This window comes from Eschrichtius robustus, chromosome 5 (genome assembly GCF_028021215.1).
Source record: "Eschrichtius robustus isolate mEscRob2 chromosome 5, mEscRob2.pri, whole genome shotgun sequence".
Taxonomy (NCBI): domain Eukaryota; kingdom Metazoa; phylum Chordata; class Mammalia; order Artiodactyla; family Eschrichtiidae; genus Eschrichtius; species Eschrichtius robustus.
This window is the reverse complement of record NC_090828.1, coordinates 2,039,297-2,057,153: the sequence shown is the minus strand read 5'-3', so window position 1 is coordinate 2,057,153 and position 17,857 is coordinate 2,039,297. Positions and strand designations below refer to the sequence as shown.

Here is a 17,857-nt window from a genome sequence, read left to right as displayed (position 1 = left end):
ATATCCTCAACAATTTCTAAATGCCACCATCCCTGGTTTGGCAGAAGAGAAGTAATCAGCAAAAGACTTGTTTAAACAAGTGTTCCATTTCAGGCCATTTTCCCCTAGCCCTGGCATGCCATCCCCGTGAGGGGTTCATTGAAAGCTCTCCTCATAAAAATGGAACCCCTTGGCCACCTTGAGGACTTGGGGGCAACCACCAGACAACCCCGAGGCCACGGCAGAGACCAGGCACATCCTCAGCCAAGGTCACTGGCCTCAGAGCGGGGACGGGGACACACCTGTATGGCCCTGGAGGCTGAGACCAGCCCAGCACTGGCAGGCGGAGGGTCCCAGCAGCCGACAGCATCACTCCGAGGAGCAAGGGGTCCTGCCCTCCCCTCCGTGAGGACCAAAATGATGGCATCTTTAGACCCTATTGTCAGAAACCTTAGGGTTAACTTAAAATTCCTTACATTTTAAAAGGAAAGTCATAAAACAAACCAAGATGTGGGAGAAGAAACTTAAATGTATTCATTTTCTCACCCTTCTTAGTGGTCAACCAATACCATTTTAAGGTTAATAAATCAGTAAATGGTAGGTGGTAAGCATATTATTATATGTTATAAAGAGAATCACCTGAACTAAAAATAACACTGTAACTAACAAAATCAGAAAGCGAGCAAGAGAAAAGAGGCCAGAGATACTGCAGTTTCCTAATTATCTGATCTCTCATGAGGGATTCACAAACGCCGCCAAAAGTTGCCATTATCAAGAAACAGCCGTATAGCTAAATATATGGGCCTATAAACGGTCCCGTAGTAAGATGTGGAAAGAGGACACAGCCTCCCAAATGACCAAAAGGACAACGCAACTACTGACACTAAACCAAAGAAAAGGCCAGAAAGCCCACAAACGAGAAGCCCAAAACCAGAAGCACTGAATACAGAAAACAGAACATAAAAACTGGATGAAAAGCTTAGAACTAAATATATCTGTTGTGTCACCAAATGTAAATGGGATCTATTCACACAAAGGTGATCACATTAGGTAAAAACCAAAACTGAACAATTACTACTGTCTACATAGAAAGCATCCAGAACACAACGGGCAAACAGTAACCAAAAGAAATCTGAGGTCAAAATATCAGTATCACAAAGATTAAATCTAAAGCAAATGCTACACAAGATAAGGCCCATTTCATATGTATAAGGTACACAATTTGCCTTAGATAAGAGTGTCCTGGAGATGTGTGCTTTCTAATAAAAGACAACACAGAGAATGCAGAAAAATAAGAAGAAAGGAACAGGAACACAGAATTAGCCGTTGATTTGAACTTGCTGTGGTACACTTGACAACAGTGATACAAAACGTTAAGCATGCAGAGGATTTGAAAAATACGATGAACACTTCAGCTAAGCTACACTTCAAATGCTGCACAATGAAAGAATTTATGCTTTCTTTTTCAGACCCCCCACAAAACATTTACAAAAATCAATGCCACATAAGCACAGAAAGTTTCCAAATACATACACAAATACCCAACATACAGGCCACAATCCCTGAGCACACTGCAACAGAATCAGAAATGAATAAAACCAGAAGAAAAACAAAAGTCCAACTATAGGAAAACAGAACACCTTTCTCCTGAATACTCCAAATCCAAAATGAAAGTGAAGAAACTTTATAAAGATAATGAGCACATCCCTTATTGAAAATTTCAGAAACTGCTTACAGCGAGCTCAGAGAATTAATTCACAGTCTTGTGCACTTAAGTAATTTTTTAAGAAAGGAACTGAAACAAATAAATTAAGCATTGGACTCAAAAAGTTAGAAAAAGAACTCAAAAATTAAGCCATACGTTGTTCAAGAAAAAAGTGGAAGAAGATAATAAAGATTAAAGAAATTAAAGGAATCACTGAGTCAGGAAACAGGAAATCCATGGAATTGCTAAAACCCGCCACGGACAAAGTTTGCCTGTGCTTCTTGGGGGCAAAAACACAGGGATGACAGTTGAAGGAGGCTTTACAAACAAAACGAAAACAACCCTTTCGTTATGAAGATCTTCAAAGACACACAAAATCAGAGAGGGCTGTCGCCAACACCCTTGTATACAGCTTTAACGAGTAATCAATATTTCGCTTCATCTATTAACATCCATTTTTTGGGTAACTGCATGGAATAAAATATCTCAACTTTAAACTGATAAAAGATGGCAAAGAATGAGTCATTTTTTTAAAAAACAGATTTTTCTCATTAACATTACGAAGTGAAAAAGTAAGTATAGATTCACAGGACGCTGCAAAGCTAGCACTGAGCGGGCCCAAGCATCCTTCAAGCAGGCTCACTTCCAGGTGCATTTCAGGGTGAGCTGAGAGCAGGACACGGGAATACGTCGAACTGAACAACAGCCATTTCCATACACTGTTAGGACTGCTTGAAACGTACGATAAACTCAAAAATCTTACTTTCAGCCAAACTTCACTGGTGGAGAGCCGCCTCTATACCGCCCACCAACTTGGTTTGATTCTCTTCTGGCTCGTGTTTTTCCAAAGGTCCTATTAAATGACAAGCTGAAACTACTGAAGTTGTTATGAACTTGGAAGAGACAGAGCTTTCCTTAACAGGTCCCTTAAATAGCTTTATTCTCCAGAGTAATAAATACACTGTATCAACAATGCAGAAAGCGTTCCAAACCTGAGTCTACAGAAAATAAAGTGACTTAGATGTAAACGTGGCTCTACACGTGCAGCCCTCCAGGGCCCCAACGACCCCTCCTCTCCCGGGTGGTTCTAAGAGGACCCGTAATGCTGGTTCAGGAACACATCCATCATGTCGCTGCAATTTTCCTGGCTTTCCTGGAGCCCGTGATGTTCTTTTCACGGAATCTGGTATGCATAACGGGACAGGCCATCTGCACTCCTGTGCTCTGTGATTTCAGATGAAGCCAAGTGTTAGATTCTCCCCCCCTCCCTATTTCAGAACTTCTCCTTAAAGCTCTTTGGAAAATCCTTGGACTGTTTCTAATTTGTTCTGTATCCCTCAAGAAGAGAAACTGTCTTTGGGAAATATTTGCAAGCTCAAATTGAGCAAGCGCTGTAAATAAAAACCTGGCGTGCAGTTGGGAACTTGGCTTTCGAGAAGCGCACAAATGTGCTTCCGGGAAACTGTAAATAGAAGCAGGCCTGCCCGGTGCAAAAAACGGGGAGACGTGCTATAAGTTCTCACGTACGAAGGCAGCCATCAAAGACAAACGTGACCCCTGGAAAAAGAGCTGGATGGAGCAATCCATTTGAGACTCTGCTGTGTAATTTTATAAACAGGTGTTACTGAGAACTCTAAGATTATACAATTACAATGCAAAGGCAATAAATTAGAAACGACAGCAGAATACCCAATGTCTCATCATTGAGCACCTATTAAAAGCGCGCCCCCTGGTATTATCTCCTTTGGCCCCCATGACCCCACGCTGGGGCCCCAGTGGTGACAGGATACACGGATGGGGGACCCAGGCTGGAGAGTTCTCAGCACCTTGCCCACGTTGCTCAGGCAGTAACTGCACACCTGGATTCAATCCGGTCACACCGCTGCAGCCTCTGCACACCTCCACAACCTGCCCACACCTTGGGCCTGGGCTGTGCTCGCCCCAGCATAACTCACAAGTTACTCTCTGAAAGCCATTTTGCTTACCCTAAACCCCATGGATAAAAACACATTATCTGAAAATTAAAAATAGTTCCAGTGGTCTAGGAAGGCCACAGATCTCCTTTGCAATCGTCCTTGCCATTTCAGTTACGTAAGGTCAAGTTTACATAATACAAAGAAGAAAGCATTTCAGAATTTCCTTCTTAGCAACCTCCAAACGTTTGGTTATGTAGTTCACCTAACAGCTGGGTTGCAGTAGGAAACAATATTACTTAATAGTAACAGTTGAAATATTTAAAAATAGAAGGTGTTTCTTCCACTTGGCAGAAGGAGGAGGGAGGGCAGCAGAGGGCGGCCTGAAGCAGGGCTGCGTTTCTGAAGGTGAGCTGGCCTTCTCCAGCGTGGGCTGGGGGGGCGCCCTCTGGGGTAGCGGTGAGCATCCCCCCCCCCCGGGCTTTCTGGAAACCAATGTGCCCAACAAGGAATGCAGCATCCTTTCAGGGCTCTGTGGGTCATGCGGGGGAGGAAGGAGGTCAGGTTCAGACTGTAGTGTGTAGAAGGAATACCTGGGATGCTCGTCAAAAAGTCAGGCACTTAATGTACGTGCAGGGAAGTTGGGAAAGTGACTTAGCCTCTGCAGCTACTACCGCCGGTCATGGCTGAAGGGCCAGCAGCGCCAGGCAAGTTCCCTGTTACCATGACTACCGCCAGCACCAGCGAGCCAGTGCGGGGACCCAAGCTCTGCTACGGAAGGCGGTGGGTGGCCTGTTCCACAACGTGGACCCTCACTCACCTCACCCCGCGGCAGGAGCTCCCGGTTAGGAGAACTCTACCCGGCAAGCATGACGTGGGCAGAAACGCACTGGTACCTCTAAGAGATCGTGGCCTGTAGGACAACATTATAAACAATGTCCAGGGCATAGACGGTGCAGGGAGATCCACGCCCTCGGGAGATTTCATTTCCACACTGTCTCGACGCCAACGACTCAAGATTCTCAAAGATGCTCAGCCGCAGCCCCAGCCCCCTCCCGCGCTGGGGCTCAGAGTCTCTTTTCAACACGCCCATGTCCCACACCAGCCCTCACCTTCGCCCACGGGCAGCGTCGTGTTCCCCACCTCAATTCACAGCAACCCCGCCATCCAGACGCTCAAAGACAGAACCCTGTGAGACAGGCCGGGACCTGGGACCCTTTGCTGCAGTGTCTGCACCTGGACACACCTCTCCTTGAGCCACAAAATACAAAGAAACTATATGGGACTAAAAATAACGGCATGCCTGTTGCAGTTGGGGCAAGTTATGGACAAAAAGATACAAAAGACCAAAAAACCCAACTGTCACTTCTGAACAGCCAGGAGCAAAAAGCTGGGCACTGGGCGTGCCCCCTGCACACACCACCACCACAGGGGTGGGCAGACCACCTCAGCCACCCCTCCAGCCCGACCCCATATAAGGAACCAGCTCACGCCCCCCCTCCCCCCAGGGAGCGAGCAAGGGAAACTTACTTGTTTTCTCTCGCGGCTGCTGCAGCAGGGGCCCCAATAATGCCTGGCCTGAATTTCTTGTCTGGCCTCCGGTCAATTTCTATTGATTGGGGAAGGCCAGGAACCCTGGTCAGAATCACCTGGAGTTACCATCCACTCCTCTGCATCCCTCCCAGCTCACCTGCCACCTCAGTAAATCCCACTTACTTCCAAACAGCTCTAGACTCGGAGCAGTTTCAGCCTGCCCACTGTGTCCACGCCAACTCACTGTCTTTACCGGTCCTCTTCTGCTCCCTCCACTCTAATTCGAGCTCCACAAACACAGGGACCTTTGCTTTATTCATAAACACATGTATCCCAAGTGCCAAGGGAGGTGATGGGCACCTAGAAGGGCCGATCACTACGAAAGAGTGAGTGAGTGCGCCCAAAGCCTGCCTTGACAGGGAGGCCTTCCCTGACCACTTCATTTAAAACTGCAGAAACTCATCTCCACGAGAACTCAGCTGTCCTTAATTGCTTCTTCTTCCCCACAGCGTGGATCACCTTCTAGCATCGTCTAGCGTTCCACATCAGCTGCTGCCACCAAGTTGGATTTGATGAGCCTATTTAGAATCCTGCATCTGACAACTAGAGAATACAGCTCTTCTAAAGCACATATTGAAGAGTCATCAACACTGGCCATAAAGCAAGTCTCAAAAAAATTCAAAGGCTTAGTCACCTCTAACCATAATACAGTATATTAGAAATCAATAACAAAAAGATTACTTGAAAAAGTCTGCACTTCCAGATGAAAAACACTTCTAAATATCTCGTTTTTTCAAAGAAAAAAGAATCATCAAACAAATGTTCAAGAGGCTACAGACTAACTACTATAAACTAGAACTTGAATACTACAAGTAGAAGTTACCAAAGCATTTCCACTTGTCTCCAGAGAGAACTACAGAACCTTAAACGCTTACAGCAAGATGAGGAGAGGCTAAAAATTAATGTGCTAAATGTTCAACCTAAGAATTTAGTACAAGAATATCCACATAAACCCCTCCACCAAAAAAAGCAGAATGGAAATAAGAACAGGGATGAAAGGAGGAGAAAATAAATGTGCACGAGTATCACCAGAGGCAGAAGTTGGTTCTTTGAAAGACGACTGAAACGGACAAAGCTTGACCAGACTGGCAGAGTGTCCCCAGCTCCGACGACACCAGGTCTGCGTGTATCCTGTCCCACTAGAAACCCAGGCGGGGTGTGGAGGGCGGGCTGGCTCAGGGAAGGACGGACACGGCCAGCAGCTGGACTCTGCAGCCTCCCTACCCCTCAGCAGGATTCCCAGGCCGACCGTGCACGGTCCCAGGCACGGTGCTCAGGGGGCACTGGGGGGACTGAAAGGAGAGCCAGCCCCCTCCCCTCGGGCTCCTGACTCAACCGGCAAGACCCCCTCTGCTTCTCCCCGTCTGCCCCGACCAGGCACCACTGCCCGAGGACACCTGGTCAGACCCCGGCCCCACCATGGCGCTTGGGAGCCAGCCTGCCAGGGATACAGAGGGCCAGGGCTTGGGTCTAACGGCTGCTGGACGGTACGAGTTGCTGTGAGGTTTCTCCTTCAACGACCACACTTTACCCTCCTAGGGGGCAGGCTGTTGGCAGGGCTGAATGATACAGCATGTTAAGTGTGACCACTTTCCCAGCAACAATAACAGCCATGGATGAGCGTTAACAAGAGTTGTCTTCCTGACCCTGCGGAGACACAGTTAAGCACTTTTAGACACATTTAAGGGGTTCCCAGACTCTGGATATATCTCATTCACGCCACGTAGCCCTGAAGTACAGAACACAAAACCTGGTAATAAAGAGACAAAAAGATACAAAGTGCTTTGCCCGCAAATGATGTGCTCATGCATCCAGACCTTCCTGGCATCCGTGATGCTTCCAATGCACAAACAGAGCAAAATCCTGAGTTGGAAAAATACTGTATCTTCTGCCTAAAAAGCACTTTCAAATACACCACGAGGACATTAAGGTTTAATGCTCTATTTTCTGTGTCAACACAGATCTTAGGGTCACCACTGCCGGTACCACATTTATTCCTACAAGATGAAGAAACGGGGAGTCGCCGACCTCATGCCACTGGGCTCGTGCGGACGTGTGGCCAGCTTCAGGCGCACCCGAGCACGCGAGACACTTCCCAGCCAGCCTCCGAGGGCCCGCTACGCCGTAACGGGTAAATGTTTGCTTCTCCTGGCTCCTGTTCCCTCCTTCAGGCCCCACAGCAAGCTCCTTCTAACTCTCCGCGTCTATGGCAACAATCACAAAACAAACGTAATGGGGTGCGACAGCTGGTGATAAACATAAATAACCCAAACAATCCAATTTCCACCCTGGTTGGGAGGGCCTTTATCTTCCCTCCTCAAGCGCTGAGGATACCGAAAGAACACAGCTGGGGAACGAGGCCACCGCCATGCGGGGCAGAGTGGGCCTTGGTCGGGTGCCAGGGGTGGGCTCGGCCAGCCAGCCCGGGACGGGGCACCTGAGAGGCACAGGCGGGGCATTTCTGGTGGAAGACGGCAGACCAGACACCATCATGTATCCCCACTCCTCCAGAGCCCACTAAAAAAAACCACCAACACAACTGCAGATAAAAGGCGAATGAGAGAGAACAAAGTGCTCGGAGAAAACACATGGGTGAAGAAGGGGCGCCTGCCTCACCAGATACGGGAAACCGAATCAAAGCACCCTGAGGCTCAGGAGGGGCAGGACCCCCGACGCAGGAGGGGGACCCGCTCCGGGAGCACAGAGGCCCCCGGACGCCTGCGCAGCCCGCAGAGCAGGAGACTCGTCCCCCGGGAAGGGCGAGGGTGCTGCAGTGACCGCGCTGCTCGCCGGGTGCCGGCGGCCCGGGTGTCACGCCTCCCAGCCGGGTGAGCAGGCTGACCGGCCCCACGGAAGACGCGCCAGAGCAGGGCACGGAGCCCCGGCCGCCAGCAGCCCCGAACCCCCGAGGGTCCCCAGCCTCTGGGTGCTCTGTCCTAAACACGAGCGGACAGGCCAGGAAAACCGTCATCGTGGAAGGCAGAGCCCAGGCGGACAGACAACGGCACCTGGGTAGCAAACCGCTGCTCAGGAAGAAGGGCAGCCCCGCTGCCCAGGCGGCCCTCAGGGTGGAAGGCAGGCCTCGGGCAGACAGGGGAACCGGGCCTCGGTGTCCGGAGGGAAAGCTGTTTCCAAACCCATAATCGCACCCCCTGGCTTGGTGAGACTTGAGTGAACGTAACAGGGAAACACAAGAAAGACAAAGAAAAGAGAAAGGAGGCAAAGAGAAAAGCGACAGAGACGGAGCCCAGCCGGCCCCTCCGGCTCCTGGCACATTCGGAGCTGACAGCTCCACAGAAGCCCAGACAATGCGGACCACGTAACAGGTGCAGCTCTGTGCCCTGATGGGCTCGCAGCTGCAGGAACCCACACGGCTCCCAGCCTCGGGGCCCTTGCAACCGACTGTTAAGGCCAAAGGCAGTGAGTGACAGCGGGACGAACGGGGGACGGGGGCTGGATTTACGGTACATGAGGCAGAAACGTGAGGACGGCTTGGCTTGCTCTCCTCTGGAAACACCATCCAGAGGCACAGGATCCAAAACTTTGTCCCGTAAAGAACTAGCGGGGGGATAATCCATTTCCTAGTTGGTAAATTCCACTGCCAAGTGCATTTATCAGACTCGAGAGGGCAGAGGCCCCTGATGGGGAGCGGGCCGGTGCCGAGGCCTGAGTTCCGCAGCTACAGCCTTTGTCCCTCTCCTCTCTGGAGCTCAGTCCCCAGGCAGAAAGAAGGGTGGTTCCTGGGAGCACTTCCTCAGCCCTGGGTCCTGAGGGCCGGCGCTGCCACGCTGGTTGAACCGCTGAGGTTCTCGTGGCCACAAATCAACCCGCACGTGCACCTGCACAGCTGTCGGCAGAGAGCGGGGACTGCCAGCTCATCCGCGGCGACGGGAGTCCTCTCTCCGTGGGCCAGACCCAAGCGCCAGGCTCAGCATTAAAGATGGATACGTCAGCATCAAACATTAAGTAGGTCCGGGAGCTCGACGTAGCAAAGAGGCAGGCAGGCTTCTAACTTGACGATACACAGCGTTCAGAGAAAAGCCTTAGCAGACGTGAGCGCTCATCCTCAACATTAACTCCAAGCATTTTTGCTGTTAAGCTTCTCTACACCGGCTGGTTTTGCTTCGTTTTAAACAGCAGTCCTAGGGGCCATCACAAAGGCCTTTGGGCTGGCTGAAGGGGGTGGCAGTCATGCTGGAGGGATCAGCAAAGCCGGGGCGGTGGGCGGGCAGACCACAGGGTACCAGTGAGGCGGAGCGCAGGGAAACAGAAGAGGGACGGAGAGCATTGCAGGGCCTCCCGTGTGCCCGATGCCCGCCTGCTTCCCGGGCGCCCGCTGCCTCTGCCAGGCCGAGCAGCCACGTGACGCCAGACAGGCAGCCCAGGCTCCGAGGAAGTGCCACCAGCTCAAGGCCACACGGCCAGTGGAAGGCAGGCAGATCCTGCTGCCTGGCGCCCAGGCCTTGCAGCAGCTCTGCTGGGCCCAGCCCTGACCCTGCCCTCACTTCTTCTAACACGGAGCCCAAAGCGGGAGGGCGGGAGTGGAGCTCTCTGTAACGGGGTGAGGAGGAGAAGGAATGGGACAAAAAGACATTCTGCGTTTGCACCACGTGAGATGCTGCCTGGCACGGCGGTGTTCCCTGACAGAGGCACTGCCCACGGGCGCTCGCCAATCTGGTGGGAGAGGGGACAGGTGCGGGGGCTGGGAGGGAAGCAAGTGGCCAGAGAGAAAACGGGGAGACTCTGAAGACTCCCAGGAGGACAGCCTGGGAGACCGGGAAGGGCTGGGGAAGGAGGGGTGGGGAAGGGCAGCCTTGGGGATTCTGAGTGGTGATGGGGAACCTGGAACCTGGGGATGGATCCCTGGGCATGACACCTGGTGAGCAAGGCGGTGACACAGGAGGACAGCGCAGGACGGCGCCCCCTGGTCCAGAACCACTCTTGGCTGTAAATCTACCTGTTCCCCCAGGCAACCCTGAGGCGTTTCCAAGCAGCTCATAGACGCACGCAGCAAGGCAGGGCCTCCACGGCCGGGGCTGTGATGGCACTTTGGTTCTGAAGTCACGTGGGCTACAGACGCCTAAACCTGGCCTTTACGTCATGACTACTCACCAGGCCGGCACGTGAACTTGAAGGAGGGAAGTGGAAAAATTCTCAACCTTTGTTAAAGCTAAGCAAACAAACTATCGGAACCTTTTTCTAGTTTTTCAAACTGCTGGATTTTACTTCATGTCTTTGTGTTCTATATTTTCATTTTCCTCCACAAATTAAAACAAGCTCACAGGAAAAGCAAGGCAGGCCACCTCTTTGGCTCGTGCACGTGCTCTGTGCCCCACTGCGCGCCTGCCCGCTCTCTGCTGCAGCCGGAGGGCAGCCGGCCTGCGGGCCAGCGGGGAGCTGTCACCCAGCGATGGGCCCCTGGCCTGCAGAGAAGAGCAATGTGCAGCGTCGGGCCTGGCCCCAGAACGAGGGGACCAAGGTCCGCTCCCTCCTGGGGTGGAGCAGGAGGCAGCCTTAGGGGCCCCCAAAGGTGGCTATCGACCCTTTACTGTGCTACATCTCAACCCCAGAAACCCAGCTTTGCATGAAAAACACACAAAGGAGGATCCGGTGAGAAGTATGACAAGTGAGGTTTTGTTACGGGGGATTTATGATCACCGTGATGAACCGCTTCCTGTGCAAGGAAGGGGCATCTCCTGCAGCTTTCCCCCAGGTCACGTGTGTCCTCACGCTGGCACTTGCTTCGCATTTTCTCTCGCCAAACCAAACCAAACAACAACACGACATGCCTGGGAGGCGTGGTAAGTTTCAGGCACCAGCTAACCTCAGATAGCTCCTGTTCCAAAATTCGAGGACGGTCAAGCAATTCAATAACCCCTTTGACAGTGCAGTGGTCAAATACTCTGTAAGATTTGGGAATCCGTGGCTAGAGCCAAACCTCACTTTTTTAAAATTAGTTTGGATAAAGTTCTCTAGAGTTGGGGTAGTTTCTTCAGGTTTCCAGAATTTTCTTTTAAAAATTACACCCCTGTTATACAGCCTTGAAAGGGAACCTCGATAACTCTGACTGAAACCCACGTTTACGATGAGGGCGATGGAGCCCGTAGCAGAGTCTCCTCTTTAGTCAACACCCCATCCTTAAAGCCCCGCTTGGTCCAGAGGTCCCCAGCATTCTCCAAAGTGATCTTTTGCTCCAGTGGCACCCCCTGGAGAACAGAAATGGGTCCCCGCCCCGTAACTGACACGCCGGGTGACCCTGGGGAAGCGGCCCTGCCACTCGCCTCTGGCGGTGGAGCAGGCGGGAAGGGCGCGGGGCCCTCCAGCAGGCCACCAGACTGGGTGCCTCGACACGCCTCCTGCTGTATCTCAGGGCTCTTTTGCTCCCCTTTACTCCCGGGCACCGAGGCTGCTCCTCCAGCCCCTTCACTCCCCCCAGGCGCTGAGCACCTACACTGTCCAGCTCCGAGGGAGCTCAGCTTCCAGGTGTGGAACCAGCATCCCACACACTTACTACAGTGTCTCTTTTCTATACTAAACATGCCTTGCTTTTATAATCAGGAAAAAAGTATGTTACTTCCCAAAAAAGTGAAAGTGATTCAGAAACGAAGGACTGAAGTGTTTTTCAAGTCCCCTGGCACAGGCAGGTGTGTGATCTCTCTCCTAGAGGACCACCTCTCACCTCTTCCGCTGCCCTCAAGCCCCACCATCTCTCCCGGCCGAACTCTGAGCTTCCAGGGAACCCTCCGCGGCTCCCGCCACCCTGTCTGCGTCCCAAGTCCCCACCCAGGAAGGAAAAGGACAACCTCCCAGGAAGGGTGAAATGGTGTACCCTCATGCATAACTGTGACACTCCATTTAGTCCAAAAAAAATGAAGAAATAGGATGCTCACACAGAACAACAGTAATGAAGGAGATGTTGCAACTAAGTGGTAGGCAAATGGTTGTTATGTTTTCTCTGTTTTATAATGGAACTATTTCACAACGCAAAACTTTAAAACAAGAAAAAAAGAAACACAAAAAGAAGGAAAGGCTTGTTTGCATATAAAAAGTTAAGGGGGGAGGTGGAGGAACCAGAATGAATCCAAAATAAACAGCATTGTAGCTTGTTCCTTCCGAAATACAAACTTTTCTAGTAAGAGAGATTCTTGCAGGAATGACCTCAAGTCTCAAGTCAAAATGGCCCAAAAATAGAAGGTATGAATAGTGCTTTTTTATTTGAGGTAAGACTTTACAAGGACTAACGTATTTAAAGAGAACCATTATCAGAAAGACGGTTGAGCGTGCTGCCATTCATGGCCAGGAACAGACAAGAAATGAGCAGAGATCCAGGGGGGGAGGGCCACGTGGGCACTCCTCCACGCACAGCAGAAGCTGTACGTTCAAAGGAACAAGCTCCCATGGTGAATGCCTGAGTGATTCCTGCCAATTATACACATGCATCAGTTTGTTTTCGTACCGCCGAGGGTCAAAAGAGTACTTAAGATTAAACTCAGTTGTTGGAAAATGTGCAACAGCAAACTGGGATCGACATAGAAATACATCTAAAAATGTTTCCACGCCCGTATCATAAAAATGTGGCTTAACAGAAGTCGTCGTACTAATTTTCAAATTATTACGTAAGCTGAGATTCACATTTCTTTGTAGAATGTAGTTTACAGTGGTTGGAATGACCAAAAATGGAGTGTTAAGGATGCCCTTCACTTCAGCAGCTTCTAAGGCTCAGCTCACGGCGAAGCCTCCGTGGCCGGCTTGGGGCGCGCAGCCCTGTGTACGCCCCTCCTTCCACTGCCGGCTGCTCACGGGCACCGTGTCCCCCCAGTAGAGTCACCCTGAAAACACTGACCCCCGATGACACCAGCAAGCACAGCCTTATCCTCTGACTCTGACCAATGGAATCTGGAGGTGCAGTGTTACTGGCTCCAATTTCACCGGGGCCCCCTCCCCAGTATGCCATCTCTCAAGTGGGGCGCTGCCCCCAGAAGAAGAGAAGGGGTGTAACAGACCCCAGGGGCTGTCCTAGCACCTGAACACCGGCACCGTCACAGCCACGTCCCATGCCGTGTTCAGTACCCGCCCACGGGACATTAAGAGATGACATTTCTCCAGGAACTACTAAAAATCAGACACAGAGACTTGATCTCTGTAAGAATCCTGCAGAGTCGGCATTATCATCCCATCTAGAAAATAAAACCGAGAGACTCGGCGGCTTGCCTAGAGTCACACGGTCAGTGGGTCACCAGGACTCCAGGTCCCCTCCGTCCAGGAGTGCAGTCCATGGTCTGTCTGTACGTGGAGCTGGGAGGCCCATACGAAGTCTCGACCAGCAGGGTGCGCTTGTCAAGCCAGAAAACTAACTTGAAGCCCACCCACTTTCTGGTTCACTTGGAAACCACCTTTTCACAGTCTATCAAGCTACTGAAAAGCTTCTTGCTCCATCCCACACTGGGCGAGCACCAGGAAGCTGTCTGAAAATGCCCAAGCTACACAAGGCACTGGCAAAATGAACTCAAGAGAAAGGGAAATCAGCACTGGTTCCCTTGCTGGGGCCAAAATGAGAGAGAGAGCATCTTCGTCTTCGGCTGCTGTTTCCAAGCCCTCTCCCCCGCCCCGCCCCCAGCGTCCTCGGTTAACAAGTAACCTGCTCCACGGGTGGGTGGAGGGTGAGGGAGAGGCGTGAGCACCCCTGCAGGAGACCGGAGCGCCGGCACCTTCTAGGAGCCCCGCAGACAAACAACCCGAGCTTCGCGTCTGGGGAGAGGCCAAACGTTATCTTTGGCAGGCTTCAGAGAATCTCTGTGCAAAGAAAGAAATCTCTTCTTTGACACTTCCAGCCCTGCCTCAAGCTTCAATTTCTTTTTAAGAGGACGGGGAAGGTGAGGCGATGGGTGGGTCAGCCGGGGGCCGGGGCAGAGGCAGGCATCTATGTGCCCCCCGTCTCTGCCAGTCCTGCCCACGGAGAGAGCGGGCAGAGGGGGGACGGGAAGGCTGGGGTTCAGGAGGTGCCGCGGGGGACAAACCACAGAGACGGAGGCCTTCAGGACACGGCAAAGGCAAGGGGCCAGCAGTGCCGCCCTCAAAACGCTGGCTTAAGAACGTATGTGGAACGCCGACAACGGTTCCCTTACATACACCCTAGGCCTTTACGAGGCTCGTTTTAGTCTCAATAAGGCCAAGGAGCCCGTGAAGAATGGCATCCGGGCTCTGAGTTGAAATCCTGGAGGACAGTAGATGGAGGGTTAGTGTTGTACAGAAAGAAAAAGAAAAAGCTCCCACGGCCGTATAGATTTGGAAAACATTGCCTATGGCATGATATTTAGGAATCTTATACATGGAATGAGAGATTTCTAATCACGGCTGATGCTTTGTCGTCAATTACACACGGAAAGCTGCTTAGGAGACATCACTGACTCACTTTCCCCCGAGGAGCCTGGGGCCCTGGACCCAGCGTGCACTGCCCTGCGGTGTCCCCAGCTCAAGCTCAGCGCTCTTCCCCCAGACTCTCGTACAGCTCAGGGCCTGGAGTTAGACCCAAAACAAGCAGTTCTTACCTTTGGGAAGAACACACCCCATCGGAGTTCAAGACAGAAAGGACCTGCACGTCTGTGCCACTTACTTAAGAAGCATTAAGCGAAGCCCACTACATTTCCAAAACCAGTGGCCTGTTTTACCCCAGGAAAGAGCAGCCGACTTCCGTGGACCTGAGACCCCACCCCTTTCTCTCCACAGCCCCCCCAGGACGGCGGAGCCCCAAACACCCCTTCGGTGGCGCCTCGTGCGCAGCAGGGCTGGGTGCACAGACTTACCCGAGCCGGGCATGTGGTTCACGCGGGCAGGGTTTAGCAGCTCCACTGGCTGGTCTCGGCCAGAAAGTCCATCTGGAGGACAGAGAAAGCATTTGGCTTCAGAAACTGCTCGCATTTCAATTAAAATACTTTACGCTCCAGGTCTGCAAGGAGCACTTCCCTGCAAACGATGGAAATGCATGTGTCCTTCTCCCTTTTAAAGGAGACTGGTGTTATTTTTATTTGCTGAATCAGAAAATAAAAGACCCTTTGTCGAACAACCCAACCAGTGCCCATCTCGAAGATGGCAAACACCAATTCCTGGCCTGAGGGCGTCCGGCCCAACTGTTGTGGTTTTACTGCTTTTCAGCAGCCGCCTGATACCACTCAGGGTTTCTGCAGAGACCACAAGCAGTACGATGAAGACAGACGAGTTACTCATCCTCTTCCCAGATATGGACCCGTGGCCCGGGGGCCACAGAGACATGGCCCCTGGAGGCCCCGGCGAGAGCGGCCGTGGGTGTTGCCCGCTTGCGGGACAGTCAAGGAAACTAAGACAAACAAACCCGCTTTTAGGAAGATACTGGGCCAGGTTCTCACAATGGAAGGAATCGTTTCTCCCGGGTCCACCTTCCGATCGTGTTCTGACTGCAAAGATGGCACCGAAAGCACACACCCCCCCCTCCACCTGGCACAGGCTGCCTTTAGACCACATTCCCTCAGACAGACAAGAGAGAAACTCCGGCAAAACTTCCAGGAATCACACTTTTGGTGTAAAATTAGCTTCTGACAACTGGTGTGAACGCCTGCAGGGACAAGCGCGTCATTACTGACGCTGCCGTGTGTGGTCGGTCACACTCGTTACTGATTTTACGGAGAAAGCGCTGGTTTCCCAGAGCGGCCATCGGCCCCCTCGGGCAGACTTTCAAATCGTGACAAAAACACTTAGGAGCAGGTCTACTGACTCTGCACTAAGGCTTTGCTTTTTGCCCCAAATGGACAGCACCTCAGGCAGCCTTCGAATGCAGTGTTCCCTGACCCATGTGTGTCTCTGGAGAGGTTCAAAGTCCAAGGACAAGAACAGTGACCCCGAGGAGGTCCCAAAGCGTCTCCTGAGAACTGCAGACCCTCCCAAGGAAGCGGGGAGGCCTGTGAGCCGTGCTCCCACACCCTCGGGGGAAACGAGCTGCTCCCCTGCGGTGCCGGCCACTCCCGGGCCACGCGGGGACTCAAACGCTGGGATCTGGGGTCTCCTCTCCACAGCCAGCCACCCCGCCCCCATTCTGGCAGCTTGAAGGTAGCAAAGTGGATCTCACAAGACACTGGGCATATGTGGGGTTGGGACAGTCCAGGCTCCCCGGGTCAGGACGAGGGCTGGGGGCCACACCCATGCCCAGAAGCAGACCAGGTCCGAACGCTCCGCCGACTGTCTGCACCAAGGCTTCTCTCCAGGCATAACGACCCGCCCTGAGATGGTCTGATGCTGACCTGCGGACCTAATGCCATGTCCTGTGAGCCCCTTCACTGCCCCTCAGAAAGGGGCCTCAAGACAGTGATGGAAAGCACTTTCAAGCCGTTCTTCCTGAACGTGAATAAGTGAAATGAAAATTTCATTTTCAAAACTAAAAGGTTCAGAAAAGTCTACACGTATTTTTAAAAATCCTAATCCCACAGTAAATACTTTCAGAAACACCAAAAATCACTTTTGAAAATCCTAGTCTAGCTGCCATTTTCCGACGGCAGGGGTCAGGAGCAGGGTGCTTAGAGAGCCAGCCTGCCGGCCCTGCAGCTGCATCTGAGCGAGCCCGGGGCATTCTCTCTGGTCCCACCGCACCTGACGTGTCCCCCCCCACCTGACGTGTCCCCCCCCAAACCATCATCTCCTCAGTGTCCACCCTTAGCTTCCACCTGAGCCAAAGTTCTAGAACCAGACACAGTTTAGAAACCCAGAAACCAGCACAGCTGCCTCTTTCGACAAATGAGGAAATTCCAGCTCCCGGGGCTGGCGCAGTAGCACTGGGCCTGCGCCCTGGCTCGTGTGAAGGCCTTTTCTGGAGTTCGGATCGAGCTGCTCGTGTCTGCCCCGAGCCCTGCAGGTCCACTTGCTCCAAAGCCACGTGCCCGACAATGCCTGATAACATGCGACGTTCAGCCACGCTGAGGCGGGAAGACGCATCGAGTAGCGAGAGGCCGTGAGGCTGGGTGCACCGCCAGCAGCCCGTGCCCGTCCCTCCCCCCGCTCCTCTGCAGGCCACCCCATCGCCCTGACGCCCCCAGCACACCCCACGCCCCTCACTCTGAATGGAGGGTCACAGAAGCCAAAAAACAAGAGGTCTTTCCACAGAAGGCAGTAGATAGAACGGCAATGGGCAGAAACCTGAACCAAGAAGGGACCGGGCACCAGGAGACGAGGCCCAGAGAAGGAAAGATAACACCAGGCCTCCCAATCCCGGCCCTGGAGTCTCCCGCTAGCTGGTCTCGGTGCTCGAGGCTGGCAGGCCCAGGTGTGTGGCCCCGGGCATGCGGTGAGGACCCTGACATCACGGGGCGAAGACCCAGGCTGAGAACACGGAGGCGTGCAGGGCCCCCTCGAGTCCCTGGAGGATTCAGATCTAAACGTGGAGAGAAGATATACCAAGTCCACGGACACCTGCAGCAGGGCCCTGCACGGCAGGGGCTGCTCAGCACGTACACGACAGTTTTAGGCATGAAAGTCAGCCGTGGGGACAGATGTGACGCGGCATTGTGGCTCCGTGTCACGGGGACCAGAGCTGGTGACAAATACCACCGAGGGCCTTACACATCCAATTCCGTATCACAGGGCTCACAAAACAGACCTGAGGCTGTGCAGCTGGACAAAACCCCAGGACAGAGCAGGGACAGAG

The 17,857-nt window shown here is 52.6% G+C and overlaps 1 protein-coding gene across 3 annotated transcripts in view; it reads right to left on the bottom strand.

Moving 5' to 3' along the window:
* HDAC4 (histone deacetylase 4) overlaps nt 1-17,857 on the bottom strand; it is a 294,251-nt gene that overhangs the window by 142,014 nt on the left and 134,380 nt on the right. For all 3 annotated transcript variants that reach the window (XM_068544110.1, XM_068544113.1, XM_068544112.1), the window contains exon 3: nt 14,994-15,065. In XM_068544110.1, coding sequence (XP_068400211.1) covers nt 14,994-15,065 — 72 coding nt within the window. The remainder of the gene's footprint in view (nt 1-14,993; nt 15,066-17,857) is intronic.